Source organism: Vidua macroura, chromosome 5 (genome assembly GCF_024509145.1).
Source record: "Vidua macroura isolate BioBank_ID:100142 chromosome 5, ASM2450914v1, whole genome shotgun sequence".
In the NCBI taxonomy this organism is placed as follows: Eukaryota; Metazoa; Chordata; class Aves; order Passeriformes; family Viduidae; genus Vidua; species Vidua macroura.
Window position 1 is genome coordinate 63,581,534 of NC_071575.1, and position 17,178 is coordinate 63,598,711.

Here is a 17,178-nt window from a genome sequence, read left to right on the forward strand (position 1 = left end):
TTCAAGAAACCCAACCCAACCCAACCACTTAGATAAATCAAAATGAAATACCTTTTTTTTATACTGCTATAATCAAGAAAATAAACCTCCTGCAGAACTTTTTAGAATATTTTCAGAACCATAAACAGAAACAAAAGCTGAGTTCTTTTAACATTTTCTGCATTGCTTTTTTTATCATTGCATAAATATTTCAGAATATATTTCATAAAGCAGTAAACTTTCAATGGTGTTGATTAGTTATAGTTTATGTTACCACTGAGTTACTCTGATATAATGAAGATACACAGTAAAAGCAATGACACATTTTTAGAAAAGTAATGTCATATACAGGTTGAACATAGCAGTGAAACCCTATAAAAACTACCGGTTCTACTATGGGTACACTTATATTACCCCAAATATCATAGAAAAGATCATGCCACTGTAGGCTTTGTAGTAAATGACAGGAGAACTACTGAGATCCCATTAGCGTGTCAGGGATGAAGGCAGACAGAGAAAATGCTGTCCATACTACCAGCAGAACAGCAGGAGAGAAACAGGAGCAGTGACATGCTATTATTTCGTTAACTGAATATATGAGGTACTGCTTTATCTCACATCTCTGAAATCTGTAATTGCTGGTGTTAAAGTGTACTTCACACTGTACTTCACATGTTCCACTGGCTAATGAGGCATTGCAGCAGACTTGAAAGGCATGGATATGGCAAACTGCAAAACAGCCTTCTGGTGAAACCTGCTCATATTACCATTCAGTATATTAAGATTTTTTTTTTATTCCACTCTAGGTAGTATACATATCAAATCTATTAAAAGAATAGGGAGCCAGAACTTATCTTAGTAGCTCTAATTTACACTTGAAGCAATCCTGTTCATGCACTACCATGGAGGAGTACAGCAGCTTCAGTGCAACAAGTGGAGAGGCCAAAGGGAAGAGAAGGCAAGATGATGCGGAATTTATTTCTGCAGATCTGCATCTGCCTTCATTCAGATGTTATCAGACTCATCTCCCCTTTTCTCAGCTGTGGCTCAGCTGAAAGGGAAGTTGAAACACAAAAATGCTCCAAGAAACTGTGCATAAGCAAAGCTGTACCAGCCAAAAGGAAGCAAAGTGTAATAATAATCATCTAAATAGCACCCAAAGGTCATTTTGTCTGCTTGGGTGATGTTATGCTACATCTGCATTTCACATTGTACCTTAGTTACAGAAAAGAGTTGAATAGCTTAGTACTGCACAGTTGAACAAAAATAAAATAGTTCCTTTAGTCTATATAAGCCTCCACAGCTGTTCTGACTGCCATTTTAGGTAATTTACTCCTTTCTAGTAGTTTTGGGCTCCACAGGGAAATGCAAGTAATGTGCCCTTTCCCATCCATCATGCTTCATTTTCTATAGTGAGTGCTGTCCATAAATTCAGGCAGTGGAAACAGTTGATCAAACTGTCATGGACTGAAGCCAATTAGAATATTAGGCTAAGTTTACATAGTTCTATGATGACACCCCAATGTAACTTCCTTTTCAGCCCAAGCGTAGATGGAATTCCAGTTTTATTAATGTGGCTATGAATGCATTGCTTGTGCCAAAGAAACACAGTCATCTCTACCACCATCTGCTTTTCTTTCAGGAGTGGGAGTGGCTGTATCAACTAACTTCCTGATGTGGATGGAGGTATTACTAATTGTTTTCCTTGTTCTGTCACAGTAATCCAAATTATGGTTTGATTTACCACTTCTGGCACACTGTCCTCAAGCCTAAGTAGAAGAAAATGGCTGAGGTGCATTTCTCCTGATCTAGAATGTGTATATTGGTTTTATGTATTTCCATCACCACAGCTATCTACTGCAGTGAACAGGCTAAAGCAGAGAGATTGGCATGAAGGTGGTTGTAAATTAAAACAGTCTTTCACATGCTTTTACCTTCAATGCTTGTGTTGCAAGAACTCTGCCTAGCATGTAAGTCACCTATGTCTCCAGCCAGCTCTGAAGAAATTCTATGCAGCTGGATGAACTCTAGCCTTTGATGGCTAATGCAATTACCACAAGAAGTAAGCTCGTCTTTGACACTGGCATACACTAAAGTGCCTTCACCAACATGCAGCATCTCAACTTTTCATGACCAAACACTCTTATCCTGGCCTTTTTTTTTTCATTATTTCTCTAGACAGACATACCCTTGTCTTTTCTAAAGGTTGAACAAACCCAGGACACTCAGACTTTCCTTGCTTGTGCTCTCAGATGCCAATCTCCTTGGTGGCACTACACTAGACTCCCTCCTGTATGCCAGTGTGGTCCTGGGAAGCACACAGAACTCCAGATGTTGAAGTCACCAGTGCTGAAGAGTTGGGATGGATCAGTTCTCCCAGTCTGCTGACTACCCTCTTGCTGTCATAGCCTGGGATGTGATCAGCCCACTTCTCTGCAAGACACAGTGCCAACACACAGTCAACTTCTTGCCCACCATGAACCTCCAGCTTTTTTCTGCAAATCTTTCTGTCACTCTGTCCCTAACCTGTCCAGCTGGGCAATTATTCTGTCCTGGGCCCAAGATTTTGTATCTGCTTTATTTGAAACTTAAGTTCCTGTGAGCACATTTCTGTCTAAATTCTCACAAATAATAGCTTGGCTCTCTACCTCAATGACTGCTGCTTTACATGATTTGTGAGATCACCCACAAATACCTGCTACTTCAAGTATTCCAGTGGCAACCATGGTAATAACGTAGATAAGTGGGTCATTTCTACCCAAATAGATTGCAGTATCCCATAGCCAAAAATCAATCCACACTACTAAATAACATGATTTTTAAAGGATACCCGGCTTCTCCGCTTGCATCAGTGGCTTTGGGTCACAGGAACGGCACAGCAGTTGGCTGTCACTAATAATGAACACTAGATTGGTGTTTGAAATCTTCTCTGCATGATAAAGTCTGGAAAAAAGCCAACAAAACCCTATGTTTCAATGAAGTAAGGAAAATCGTATTTGTGAAGGACATACAGTATTGGAATAAAATAATCCAGCTTCACAGATTTAGTCTGCTTGCTACTGTTTATCTTTTTTATTAACAAACAGTAAGAAAGATTTATAATAAGTTTTGTAATCTTTTTGACATTTCCATCGTACCCTTTTTCAACCAGACTTGTTAGTGGAAAAAATGGAAAAGAGCATAAAATTACTTTAATTGAGTTAATAGCTAGCTCTGTACTGCTACTGCAGTAGCTGTACTGAGAAATAACATCAGTTCAGCATCAATTAACAGAAAAAAACCCAGCAAAACAACCACAAAAACAAACAAACAAAGCCCCAAAACATAAACCTGTCTGTAAGAAGGGCAAGAGACAAGCATGGGGTATGCATGTCATGTATTGGATGTGTATTTGTTGTATTTTTATGTTCACATAATTCTGCAAAAGGTATTTAAGATAGTAGGGTCATTTTCAGTTTATAAATAAACTCAACACATACTAGCAACATGGAGAAGGAAGTATGGAAGTTGAAAAAATGTATTTTGGCTGTCTTCACGTTCTCCAAAGCTCTCTCTCTTTCTTTCCTGGCTTGAAATATTGTCTTTCTTTTTTTTTTTTTTTTGAAATCTGGCTATTAATTCTAATTTCTAAGATGTTTTCAGAAGTCTTAAATGTGTGCAAAGCCCCAGCAGTCTCTTGTATAAAACAAAAATTTAGGTTCAAGATGCTATGTTTCTGAAGTATACAATTTTTTCACTTATTATTAAATATCATCTTCAATAGGCCTCTTTATGGTGTCTGGAGAGTAATTCTTTTAATAAAAAGTATAATACCTTTGTTTGCTTTATTAGACTCAGGGGTCTTAAAACATGGACACTATCAACTAAAAGATAAATTAGAAGATAAATTGCATAATCTTCTTGACTGTCAAAAATTCTGATACATAACCAGATTAGAGAAGATCATATCCCTTGGGATATTGAAGAATGCTTTTAAGTTGACATAATAAATTAAAAGAAAACAAATTGGGACAGAAATAAAAATACAATTTTCATGGAGCTCAGACTATAAAACAAAACACTGACTAAAGCATTTCTACAATTCTTTAATGATTAAAATTAATTCTAAACAAATAAAAAGAGAATGCAATTTGCCTGCCTCTATTCTTGTTTGTCCTGCTTATGTAAGTTTGGTGAAATTATTCCAAAATATATTTTTGCTTCTTATAATAGTGTCCCTATCTTTTGTAAAATAAATACAATCCAAAAGTTATTACTTATATTGAAGAAATTTTACCTGGAGCAGTTTATACAGTCTACAATCCCACCAAAGGATTTATCATTGTTTTCAAAGAAATATTGAGTTTGCTCAGTGATACAGCTTGTTTTAGGCAGGGCAGCTCCAAAATCATCATCTTCCATATCAGCTGATATAAAATAAATAAATAAATGAATAAAAAAACAAACAAATGACATTTTTAAGGCACAGGCATAATGGGGAGACCCAAATATGTCCCCTGGCCCAGATTCTTACCTTCTACTTCACTCAAAGTTGACTCTTTTACATTCTTTTGACTTACCTGCTTCAAGGAACCGTGGAAAAGTCAAGCTCAAAAACAGCTGCTGTAAGATAGACCTGAACACAGAAAGACAATATATTTATTTTCAAAGGCTCTTTATCTTCTTTGTATTTTAATGGATACTTAAAAACTACTCAAATATAAATCATTAACAATAATTTTTTATGTTTTTGCCAGTTATCAAAGCTGTGTTTCTTTAAACCTTCCAGTGTGACTCTGGTTTTCTTTTCCCACATTTTCACAGGTCTTTCACACTAATCTTTTGTTCTGCTGGTCAGATTTGCTGTAATGTGTGCCCACAAGTCACATAATGGAAATGTTATCACACCATCCCTGCCCCCCTTTTATACCTCTGTTGGAGGTGAAAGAGGCATGTTGGTGTTTCTCTACAACTTAAACCAACTGGAACTCCTTCCTAACACATTCAGGGAACATACTCCTGAAATAGATACTTTACACTGATTAAGGTTCATTAAATCTCTGAGAAGGGGATCAACACTGGTATACTATATTTTAAAAAGCATTACTGTAACAGTTGAGTTTTCAAATCATCTCTATTCTTGCTCTTGAGGTATGCACTACATTTTCTTCCTATATATGCTGACAAAATGCTTAAGCTTGAAGAGCTCTATATAATTTTTTTTGCTTCACTGATGATGGAATTTTTTACAATTTTATTTACTTAAAGTAGGTACCAGCTTGCCACACATACAGACCCTTTCTCCTCTACCAGCCTGCCAAAACAGGAAGTGCAACTTCCTAAGTTGTATTTTTCAGTTGTCAAGTTTTAGGCTTTCTTCTACCCACAAATATGACCCGATCTCATCTCATGCTGTTCTAATACTTGTTCTACAGAGAGAAGGGACTGTATAACTTCATTCAACCTGAAAATTTTTCTCCTTTTCTAGTGTGATTCCTGTGTAAAGAAGCTGAATACACCTGTCACCTTCCCCATGGAGGCATTCCCTGAAGGAGTTCTGGATTCACATCCACGGCTCTGTGCTTTGAATCATCAGAGGGACAGCACAGAGCAGTTATGGATCAGGAGACCTGATTCTATTCAATAGTGATGCAATTTGCTGACAGAAAATAGTACTCCTTTGTAATGGCTTACCTCAGAATTTACAGGGAACTGAACAAAAAAGGCAGCCTGGGAAAAATCCTAAATCTCCTGACTTAAAGGAGCATGAAGGAGAAATGACACGTACTCTCTTAACCAAATGCTGATGTGTCCCATATAAATTTTGAAAATGATAGCTCACACCTTTATCCCACATTTTTTGCCTGAAACACGATAGCTTTCTTTAATAACCTGGATTCTCTTATTTCCCTGTACTTGCTTTTGCCAGGTGCCTCACTGAATCCATTTCTTGGTCATCTCTTTTCATTTTGCTTGCTTAATGGCCTTCTCTGCCTGCTTCTGACCTAGATTCCATTAAAAACATGGCCATAGTAAAGTACTTTAATGTTGTGCTTTCAAGTTAAACATCACACAAAATAAACCTCAGGTCTAAATTGAGACCAGACCACTGAGTCTGATTTGAACACTGATAAACTGAAGTTTCTCTGTTTGAAAAGAAATCAAGTTTCTCTTCTGGATTATTGCCCATCTCCAATTTTTGAGGCTTGCTGTTGTCCAAGAAAACCAAGATTATTTATCTTCCTGTTCACTAAATGTAACCAACAATAAAAAACAACGTACAGTCTTCAACGTGCTTCTGTGAGAAAATTACTATACAGCTTTTCAGCTGCTACATACTTTAACTCTTAGCTTCATAAAGGAAGTAATTTATTCCAGTTTGGTAATTATTATTAAAAAAAAAGAAAAAAAGTATCATGAAGCTTTAGAAAAAGGACCAGTCTCCAAGGGTGCAATTCACACCACAGCAAAAGCACCACATCAAAGCCAATTACTTATTCCCATGTGGTGCTGAGGGAAGTAGCTGATATGAGCGTCAATCGCCATGGCTGTGAAAAAGTTAAAACACCCCACCTGAACACTGTGTCAGGTCCGCAGTCCTCAGCACAGAAAAAACATGGGCCTGTACGTGGGTGCAGATGAAGGCCACAAAAATGATCAGAGCAATGGAATACTTTTGCCATAAGGAAAGGCTGAGAGAGTTGGGGTTCACTCTGAATAAAAGGAGGCTCCCAGGAGAGCCTTCTTTGTGGCCTTTCAGTACTTAAAGCGGGCTTAAGTACTGAAAGATGAGGACAAACTATAGCAGGACCTGTTCCAGTAGGATGAGGAGTGATGGTTTTAAACTAAAAGAGGAAAGATACAGACTAGGTGCAAGGAAGATATTTTTTACAATGAGGATGTTGAAACATTGCACAGGTTGCACATAGAGATGGAGATGTCTCATGCCTGGGAACATTCAAGGTCAGGTGGGATGGGGCTCTGAGCAACCTTATCTAGTTGAAGATGTGCCTGCTTATTGTAGAGGGAGTTGGACTGGATGACCTTTAAAGACCCCTTCCAACCCAAATGATTCTATGATTCATGCATTTTGTAAAATGATTCACTGAAAAGCAAACATTGATGTTCTTAGGACTTCTTGTTAGAAAAAGGCAAGGATGATATTCTGAAATAGGCAACAAAGTGATCAATAATTCAAAATGTGATAATTTAGACTTCACAACTGCCCATAATACTTAGGCCATTAATCCAAATTCTGCTTCCTGAAGCTGATTTTGTAGTCACAACACACAATCACAAAACCTGTCAAGAGCAGTTTTTAATTGAACTGTTGACAAAACAGTCATGTTTGAGACATAGCTAAGAATTTTCATGATGAGAAACTGCAGAAACAAAGGGTCTAGAGAACTTTTATGGAGGAAAAAATCCAAGTCAAATAAAGTTTCAACCCACTGAATAATTAGAGTTTGGATATAGAGATTTCCTACACACTCATACTTACCAGGCTGCTGCTGAAGCCCACCATCCAAGCTGCAAAATATCTGTTATCGTAGGCTGGGAAAAATAAAAAACAAGAGGTTATTTTATTTGTATAAACATGTGCAGACTTTCAATGGATTTTCAGCCACTGCACATGGGACTACTGACCACATAAGCAGAACGAAGTCCAGCTCCTTGCTTTGGTTCTTCTTCAGGATCACAGACTGACTGATAGTCATAAGACTTGTTAAAGGCATACAGGGACATGTTAATCAGGTTTCGCATCAGGCCAGGATCAATTTCACCAAAGAATCTTCCAATCTGATGGGGGCCAATACAGAGAGATAAGGTAAAACATTTCCAATTATTTTTCTCGTAACAAAGTGCACAGTTCTAAATACCCCAGTTAGACAGTAACTGTTAAATGTAGTATCAATGAGACCCTGCCTGGGAAAGAGAAAGAAGAATATGAGAAAGAAGGTGTGTGGATAACATACTACTTGTCCTCACCATCTTAAGTCCATTGGCAGCCTACGAGCCTAATGGCAAAGCACAAAGAATGCAACTTGGTAGCAAGTTTGGCATCTTCATCTATAAAGAAAACTCTAAAAAACACTAACAAACCCCCTTAGTATTTCTGATCCAGCAAGATTCAGAAATCTTTAGAGTAAGTTGAAAGTTAAATGTTTTATTTTTATCTTTAAACTTCTTCCCATTGGTTTTCATGTTATGTTCTTAAAGAATATACATACCTGTTGTGTATATTCATCTCTATTGGACATCAAAAGAAATCCACCATCATCAAGGATAACACAGTCCACATGCTATTGTAAGAAAGTGAAATATGTTTACAGGAAAGATTTGTCAATATAACACTCTGTAAGAAGCTACTTTTTTTTTTTTTTTTTCCCAAGACATCAGAGTATCTTCAAATCACAAACCAATAGCCAAGGGCCAATTTTATGTTATAATAATTAGCATTATCAGTGTAATAAAAGTCTGAACAGATCAAAGGCTTATTTGTGGCTTAATTTCATAAAAGTTGTTTTGCAAATTCTTATTTGCTCAATACTTTGTTAGTTCCAAGAGTGCTATATCCTTATTAAATCTGATCATAATTGGAACTCAGTTCATAATAAGGGGCTACAACTTCTCATGTACTTCAGCCATGTTTAAAGTACTTTTCCATTTGCAGCTTTCAATGGTAAAAGTCTTAAGGGCAGGCTCCCAGCTTGTTCGGCATGATTATTTTCACTTGCCAAGGACTGTAGTGGGAATATTCCAGGTGTCAGGTGCAGGAATGGGAAACCCACTGATTTCACATGCTTTACACTTTGTAAAAGATCCTTGCAGCCAGAGACTGGAGAGATAGCAGTGAGGTCAAGTAGATAACTCCCTACAGTACCCTTTCTGCAGTAATTCTTGCATTTAATGATCTTCACATTCCTCAAAAGAACTCAGAAGACCTGAGCACAGAAAAGCTTTTAAGCACATGGCAGAACATGATATAGTGACAGTCTCTGGATCTGGGCTCTCCTGAGTGCCAGCAGAGCTAAGGGCTCCCCTGATCCTGAATGCGTTGGGAATCAATGACTGTGGAAAGGAACATTATGGACTTTGGTCCTCCTAAGTTTGCACTTACTCTTCTCTGAGTTACTCTTTTTTTCAGAATTTTAAAAATTATTCTTTTTTTTTTCCTCAGGATTTGTCTCTTGTTTTGCAAATTATTGCTATATTTTTATCACATTTTTCTTCACATCATTCTCTATTGCTTTTCCTGTATATTTTTCTTTACACTTGTTCTCATAACTTCATCACCATAACCACTTCACCTGATTTTATGCCCTCTTTCTCCCCTTCCCCTCCTAACTTCCATCTTTCTCATGACACAAACAACTAAGCCCTGTTTTCTGTTAAATCAACACTTAAATAATAGTGATAGAATCTGTCTTAGATCTAGAGAAGAGTGAATTTCAATACTCGGTCAGATATTCATAAACTGAACATTTTCTTACCATGCTATTTCTTTCACAGCCACAGATTTCACTGTTGCACTAAAAAACAGAAGTACGGTAATCTTCACAAAATGTTCCAAAATAAACTGCATTTTGAAGTTATATTAATCATTCAAGACAAGAAAAAATATTCTATTTTCAATATCTGTATATAAACTTAAATTAATTTCGAGTGTGTGCCATTCATGAGAAATATCTCTGTATTCAGTAATTATCAATATCACAATCTTGACTGCCTTTCCCCAAGGGCTCTGATTCAGCTCCCTTTTCAAGTATGCTCAATATACATAAATAGTTTGGGGGACTTGTCAGGATGTCAGTGATGTGAGCATAAAGTAAACCAGAAGGAATAGGAGCGTTCCCACGTGTTTGGAGTTTGGAAGGAAAAGCTTCAAAAGTATCTTTTTTGACCATGAAAAACTTTAAAGCATGGGAATCCTATGGTGGTAAAGGAAGCCCATTAACACAGCTGGCTTTTATGGCTTTGACTCCTAACATGCTTTTCCATGTTCTTGCAGTATGTGTACACATACACACACAAGTGTGTCCTTGCATTATGCACTCAGCAAAACAACTACCAAGTGATGCTGGAGTCAGCATTCTTTCTGAAATATTCATCCTACTTTCCATTTTTCACTTATGTATTGTTGTCCTTAACTGTTCTGACACTTAGGCAATGCATTTGCCTCCCCACTGAACTACAGCTCCAGTACCTAAACCAGCCAGACTCTCTTATTGATTCCCTAAATATACAACCAACCAAGCAGCATTGCCTAACCCAGTAAGAAGCTTATGTTAAGTTTCTTCATTTTGTGCCTTTCCTTCCACAATTCACTATCAATTCCATATTTTCTTTTCATTTAACCTTTCCTCCTTCCCATATACCTCAGATGTACTACACATTAGACATATGGAATGAAATGGTTAAGCCCCTATTTCATTAAGTTCTGTTAAAATGCTGTGATGCTGGTTGCAATATAAATCCTTACTGTTCACTGCTTACCCATCCAGGATATTAAATTAAAAAAGGTTCACCAATTGTTTTGCAGATTTTATTCAGATTTTATTCACTGCTGCAGCATAGTCTTACTACTAGCTAGAATATGTCATTTTTCTTTGTCTCTATCTATGTTTTATAATTATGAAAGCAAGACACGTACAAAACATAGCCTATTTCAACATTGATTTATTTTGTGCATTTGGATGATTTAAATACCACAACTACTTGGCAGCTATGCATCAGTGTGACTCTGGCACAAAGAGACAGTAAACCTATTTGCATCAGAATCTTTGAGAAATGCAAATAAAGTTCAAAAAAGACTTGGTCAATTGCTTACCAGGCTCTTGATTGTGGTTTTTGTGAAATTTTCCATCCAGCTGGTTGCATCAATTTTTATTCCAACAACTAACAAGAAATACATGAAAGTTTTCTTTAGTTAAATGAAGGGAAAAAAGGTAACTGCATAATCCTAAAAAAAGGGGGGGAATTATAAAGACATCTAAATCATTGAACTGGAGAAGGATAAAATACGATTTTTGTTCAGTTGTCCGATCACCAGCATCTTTCATGAGACTAATAAATTGAACACTCTTACTCAAATGCGAAGAGATTTCCACTAGAAAGATTAAATCTGTCTCAGAGAAAATAATGTTATTATAAAGTGAAGGTCCTTTGAAATTTCAATTAAATTTCCAATACACTGTTGAGCAGCAACCAAATAACTAAAGTATTTCAAGTTTCAGTACCACGCTATCTTACCTGCTGGCTTCAGAAGCTTCCCATCAACTTGTATTTCCACAGCCTTGCTTACCATAATACCTGATTCATAGCTATTGGCACCACTTTCTGACAGTATAGAAGAGAAAAAAAAAGCAAACAGAAAAAGAAGTTAGGGTGACATGAAAGCTTCTTCCTCTGAAACTTAAATCTATTGTTATTAAAATACCAGAATGATTTTTAAAAATGCTTATTCCAAAGCACCGACCAGCTGCAGTACACATTTATCACCTGTGATAGCTTAGGTTACTAACACTGGCATGACTAAGAAATATATGTTTTCTTTTCCTTCTTTTTGTTTACTTTTCTTCTTTTTGTCCTTTTTTGACTACTTCATAAAGTTACTATAGCCTTTTCTTCTGCAAACAGAGCCATGAATACTCGTACATAGGTGAGCAGCTCTGTTAAACCAGGATCAGAACCAAAGATTTTATCCTGATGTTATCTGCCTATTTTTCAATGCAGGGTATACTGACACCACTCAGTAATGCACAATTTATGCTCTGATAGATTTGACACTGTTTTTAACACTGCTTAATATGAACAGGTAAGTTAAAGGTAGATTCCCTGGAGCTGTTTGAGGAGCAAAAATGGTTTCAGGGAATTTTATTAATTAACATCCGTATATTTTACTGAGAAAAAAATGCAATAAATAATTATGAAATAACAGCAGTGAAGGCTCCCATATGTTTAAGAGAGGAGTATGTGATCTGTTGTAGCATCTGTTTTTCGACAAACTTGAGAAGGTTAATGTTGCTGAAATCAATAAGGAGCACTTGGTATTGTGTTTATATAGGTTTTAAATGTCACAACATCTCAGACCAACTGGTTTTGGTGAATAAGTGCAATTGTAAATAGAATTAAAAAGTGAAGTTTTTACTAAGTATTGGCGCAGTGGATGGAGCCTCTGGACCCTTATGCCTGGTTCCCCAAGTCAGTGCTGAGGGTGCTGAGACAGTACACAGAACTCAGCTCTATTAAGACTTTAGGTAATGTTATTGTCTGTGAGTGCAATTTTATTTCTCTTTCTGTTAAAATAATTCTGCCAATGTATCTCTGCAAAGCAGTGTTTGAATACAATGAATGAACACCAGTACTCTGTATGTTTTCACTTAGGTTAATTCTGAGCACACAGGGCCACCAGAGTAGTTGACAAATTATGATGACCTTGTTTAGTGACTCCTAGCTTTTCCTTAATAATGGATATTATCCCAAGATTTCTTTCCTTATGAAGTGTCAGGCTTGAATCTTTTGCCAGTGACCTCATCTGGTATGGGAAACTTCCACTGACATTGAACTAGCTAGCACTGACATTTCTAAACTGTGATGACTTACTGTTGTAGTATGGAGCTGTGAAAATATAGTTGTCATTATCTAAACTCCTCTTATAGAAGCTGACTTCATAAGTTTCAGCATTTTCCAACCAATCTTCTCCTGCCCTAAATTAAAAAAAAAAAAAAAGGATCAAAAAAAGACAGTTTAGTGTCTCATTAACTGTGTGCTGTAGGTTGTTTTCTTTCAGTGTTTCACAGTTGGAAAATGTGAGATTCGTTCTTATAGTCCTCAGGATCTGTCAGTTTTCACTGGTTAAAAGACAGGTGTAATCATTAGAAAAACCCCAAACAAACTTTGAGAAAAAAAGAACTATTGGTATTCTTGGAAAACCACTAACTTAGTCTCATCACTTTTAGATTTGTTGCGACAAACACAACTGCAATGCTACTTACAACAAAATCTAAAGGAACCTTTACAGCACGTGCCATACTTTGACCTTAATCCTAAAAGATTTAATATCATGAATAATCCCAAAATAGGAAAGAAATTCACTTGGGAAGTAAAATTCATTGCCATTTTCACATTTTGGGGAAACACAGAATAACCTAAGAAAATAGATAAATTTGCCATTTACCAGTAGATCTGTACTGGTGCCCTCACTATTCCCAGTCGCTCGTGGGGGTGTGTCTAGTTTATTGTATGTCAAATTTCACATTCCCTTTTTGTCCTCTGATAATGATACATTTTTCTCTCTTGAAGTCCCTGGACCTTTAGGTCTGATCTTAGTCTAAAAAAAAAAAAAACACCACCCACTACTTTCCAATATTTGCATCCTGTCAAACAACTGAGTGTTTGGGAGTAATTAGGAATTAGCATGGTCCCACTGCTACTACAAAGGCATTGCATTTGCTGCTACTCTACACTGATTAGAAACTTGGATTACAAGGGCCTGTCATGAAAATAATGGGACAGATTAGTTTCAAGCAGTGACACAGGTAAAATCAAAAAAAAAAAAAAAACGTTCCATTAATTTCATAGCTATCAGTACAGATTAGACCCTAGGAGACCGTAGCTTTTCATTCAGTAAAGCCACTCTTTAACAGCCCACCCTTTCAGGCTTCAAAATATCACATTATACTATTTTGTAATAATTCTTACCTTTTGGGGAACACTCTAGTAATTCCACCATCTGTAACCACAAATTGCGCAACAACTCCATCGCTGTAAATAGAAATAAGATTAAAATGAAAACTGACTGAAATTCTCACAAATTTCTATGTCAAGGGGTGCCATTAAAGTGCATAACTGTGAATAAATACCTATTCTCTGTGACATTAACTGCATATCTGTATATACATACAGATGTATATACATACAGATGTATAAGATTTTGTTTTCAAACTCTGAAATGCATTAAAAGATCACAGCCAATAAAAAGAATACTTACAACGACAATTTACTCCAATAATTTTGGACAAGTTCATTTGTTAATCCTGCATCCAGCAAAACTCGAATGACCATGTCAGTATTACCTATCAAAAGAGTTAAAAAGTAAGTCATCTGTAACCATATGAGATGGAGTTTCAATAAAAGCCTAAATTGAAATTCTGAATTGTCAAGAATCTCCAGCCACAAAAATTGTGGCTGTTGAAGTAGACATTCTGCCTAACTTCAAATTATGTCAGGTAATTACAGTTAGATAGATGCTCTCACACTGTTGAGTTCACTTAAGCATTTTCTTTGCATCCTAAAAATGTGTCTTTGTGTAACAGGAATAAAGAAGGTGATAAGGGTATAGGCCACAGCTTTTCAAAACCCCTAAATCTGCAAATTAAGCCATTTTTAAGGCACATGTTCATTAAAACACTTTTTATCTCAGTTGATACAAGGAAACAACAATTCCTAATGAAATTCAACTACATTATAAATATATTTAGATCAATTAAACCCCAGGCTCTCAAATAAAACACATTTGACATCTGAAAATGGATACAGGGAAATAAACTCATTTTGAATCAGTAGCTTATATGGAGATACCATGCTTAAATTTCTTTTAAAAGATGGTTTGAAGTCAGTGCTTCTCAACCATCTTTTTCAGTAATACTTTAGCAGAAGATTATTTCAATGTGGGGATTTTATTTGTTATTTCTTATGAAAAGCATTTTTAGCTGACACAATTTCTATGGCCACTCAGTCCTTTAGTACTGTTAACACTGTTTAGTTATTAAGGAGACTATATTTAAAGTAATTAAATTATTAGGAAAAAAAAAAAGAAGGAAAAAAAATTGCTACACATTCCAAACTGAAATACAGAAATAAGTGGATAACATTGTAGAATAAATATTTACTAAGCACTACTATATACTTCAACATCACTAAATATGTCTTCAGTATTTGCTTATAGTAAATACTACACAAGAATTTTCATTTTATATTCAATTTCATTAAATTATCAGTAATTGTTTTAATCATTGGAGGTGAATGTTTTTATTTCCAAGACTGAGTCAAGGTATTCAAATAAAATTTCAGTCAGTCAGCAATGTGTCAATACTCTATTACAGAACACCAAACACCCATACATGCACACAAAAATATCCTTTAGTGAGAAGGTATCGTATCTAAGTGGACATTCCTTCAGTTACATGGTCTAGCACAGAGATTCTTTCTGAATTGATCAGTTATCCCTGACAGCAACAGGTCAAAAAGACTTCAGGAAAGCAAGACAAAAAAAAAAAAAAAAAGGTTATTCCAATTATTTATAAATTACTAATAATGATAAATAGATGTGTATGTGTCAAACCAAATCCAAACACTGATATTTTCTTGAGAACAAGGCATTAAGACCTTACTGATGGTAATAACTCTTCATTTATTCTAAACAGAGGTTAAGGCTCAACCTCAAAATATTAATTAATCCCTTCCCAAAGCCCAGTGCTCACCACTGCAGCAGTTACATGGATCTGTGATCTTAAGCTATTCAAGCCCATGTGAGATCTCCTTAACCAATTTGTGAACCAGCAAAATAACTTCCTTATCTTTTATTCTGGTTAATGGGTATTTCTGTCTTGGACTTCTTTTCTTACTTATTTTGGAATGAAATGACAGGTTGAAGATTTCATTACAAGATTTTGAGTCTATTTGAGACTTCGGCTGCTACACTCAAGCGAGAAATTATAAACTCAAAAATATTTGGACTGTATTAAAATGAACCAGTATTATTTGATGCTTGAGTAAAATGCTGAGAGGAAATATGGAAAACACAGGCTGCATGATGCCCTACAAACTTTCTTAAATAAAGCCAGAACTTGAAAACTTGAAAACTAATTTTACACTCTCTACCTTGGATAGAAAATCCCAACACTAGATACATTTCTACTGAAAAAAACAAACCCACAAAATTAGAGCATGAACTCTCATCCACAAGAAGGTGTTTTCCTAAGGAAATATTTCGGTGAGGTGAGAAGTGTACTTACATGATGAACTGGTTGGAGTATTTCTGTCAATAAATTCATTGAAATTTAATAGAAATTCAGTGTTGTTTTCTGATTTTTTTACATCGCTACAGTATTCTCTGAAAAACAACAAAACATCAGTTTTCTCATATTTTTTCTTGTGCTATTAAAGCAGACAATTTAAAAGTCCAAGCAGGCTTGTACAACCATTATGAAGTAGCTGGTACTGTTGTGTCAATTGGCTACCATGATCAGTACTTAATGATTACTATATCCATTATTCAGACATCTACAGGAAATAAGGTGTTCAAATGCCTGTCTAATCATTTGTTAAGATTTGGATTGTAAGAAAATTGCTTGCATGAAATAGGGAATATATTTCTAGAAAAAATCTGAGGAGTAGTGTAGGACATATTAGGACCTCATTGTCTGTACACTAAAAATATGTCCAGTGAATTTAAATTGCTCCTGAGTTAAACTATGCTGGAAAGTACCTGGACTGCTGGTGAAACACAGACACCCCACGCTCAGCTAAGGTCAGATTTATAGGTTAAGGTCCTATCCTCTGAGAAGTTTTAAATGCAATTTTATTAGGGTACAAATCACATGAACATACCAATACTCTTTGTTTTGACATATGCAAAACAGATAAACAGTAAACTCCTGTCCCTTATGAAATGAAATAAAGCAATGTATCATTGGGCAATTCACTGAATGCAAGCAAGCAAAATAGAAGTCACTGGGCATTTTGGAGGCAAATATTATATGATGAGGGGCATTAAACAACTTTAATTAAAATGTAAAGAGTGTTTAGCAGTAAAGGAGGGGGCTCTCTTTTTAAAATGAGCTTTTATATTAAGTTAATTTTGCACACAAAAGAAGTGTGTTCAAGTATTTCATGTGACTTATTACCCTTTTTATTTACCATATTTTATTACCCTTTATTTACTTTATAATAATCCAGAGATACCACAGGTAGAATTTACCTTATACCAATATTCATATTTAAGCAGAGCTACATATCAAACAGACTTTGTTCTGTAGGACAGTAGGGAATTTCTGGAAGCTGTAATTGGTACAATTAATTCTCAATAAAATCAGTCTTTCAGAAAAATTAAGTTAAAGAGTTAAGTTGAGATACATTTTAAGACAGAAGTCTTCATATAAATCAATTGATTAATTGAAATCGATCTATTAATTGAAATTTAAAAGTATACAGAAA

At 35.7% G+C, this 17,178-nt stretch overlaps 1 protein-coding gene across 1 annotated transcript in view; it reads right to left on the reverse strand.

Moving 5' to 3' along the window:
• The window catches only part of CACNA2D1 (calcium voltage-gated channel auxiliary subunit alpha2delta 1), a 366,445-nt gene that overhangs the window by 12,629 nt on the left and 336,638 nt on the right, over window positions 1-17,178 (reverse strand). Inside the window, exons 24-36 of the mRNA XM_053977961.1 lie at window positions 15,978-16,075; window positions 13,952-14,036; window positions 13,663-13,725; window positions 12,565-12,668; window positions 11,212-11,298; window positions 10,790-10,857; window positions 9,453-9,491; window positions 8,190-8,261; window positions 7,606-7,758; window positions 7,460-7,512; window positions 4,539-4,594; window positions 4,256-4,385; window positions 2,810-2,922 (exon numbers count right to left, since the gene is read on the reverse strand). Of these exons, the coding sequence (XP_053833936.1) occupies window positions 2,810-2,922; window positions 4,256-4,385; window positions 4,539-4,594; window positions 7,460-7,512; window positions 7,606-7,758; window positions 8,190-8,261; window positions 9,453-9,491; window positions 10,790-10,857; window positions 11,212-11,298; window positions 12,565-12,668; window positions 13,663-13,725; window positions 13,952-14,036; window positions 15,978-16,075 (1,121 nt within the window). The remainder of the gene's footprint in view (window positions 1-2,809; window positions 2,923-4,255; window positions 4,386-4,538; window positions 4,595-7,459; window positions 7,513-7,605; window positions 7,759-8,189; window positions 8,262-9,452; window positions 9,492-10,789; window positions 10,858-11,211; window positions 11,299-12,564; window positions 12,669-13,662; window positions 13,726-13,951; window positions 14,037-15,977; window positions 16,076-17,178) is intronic.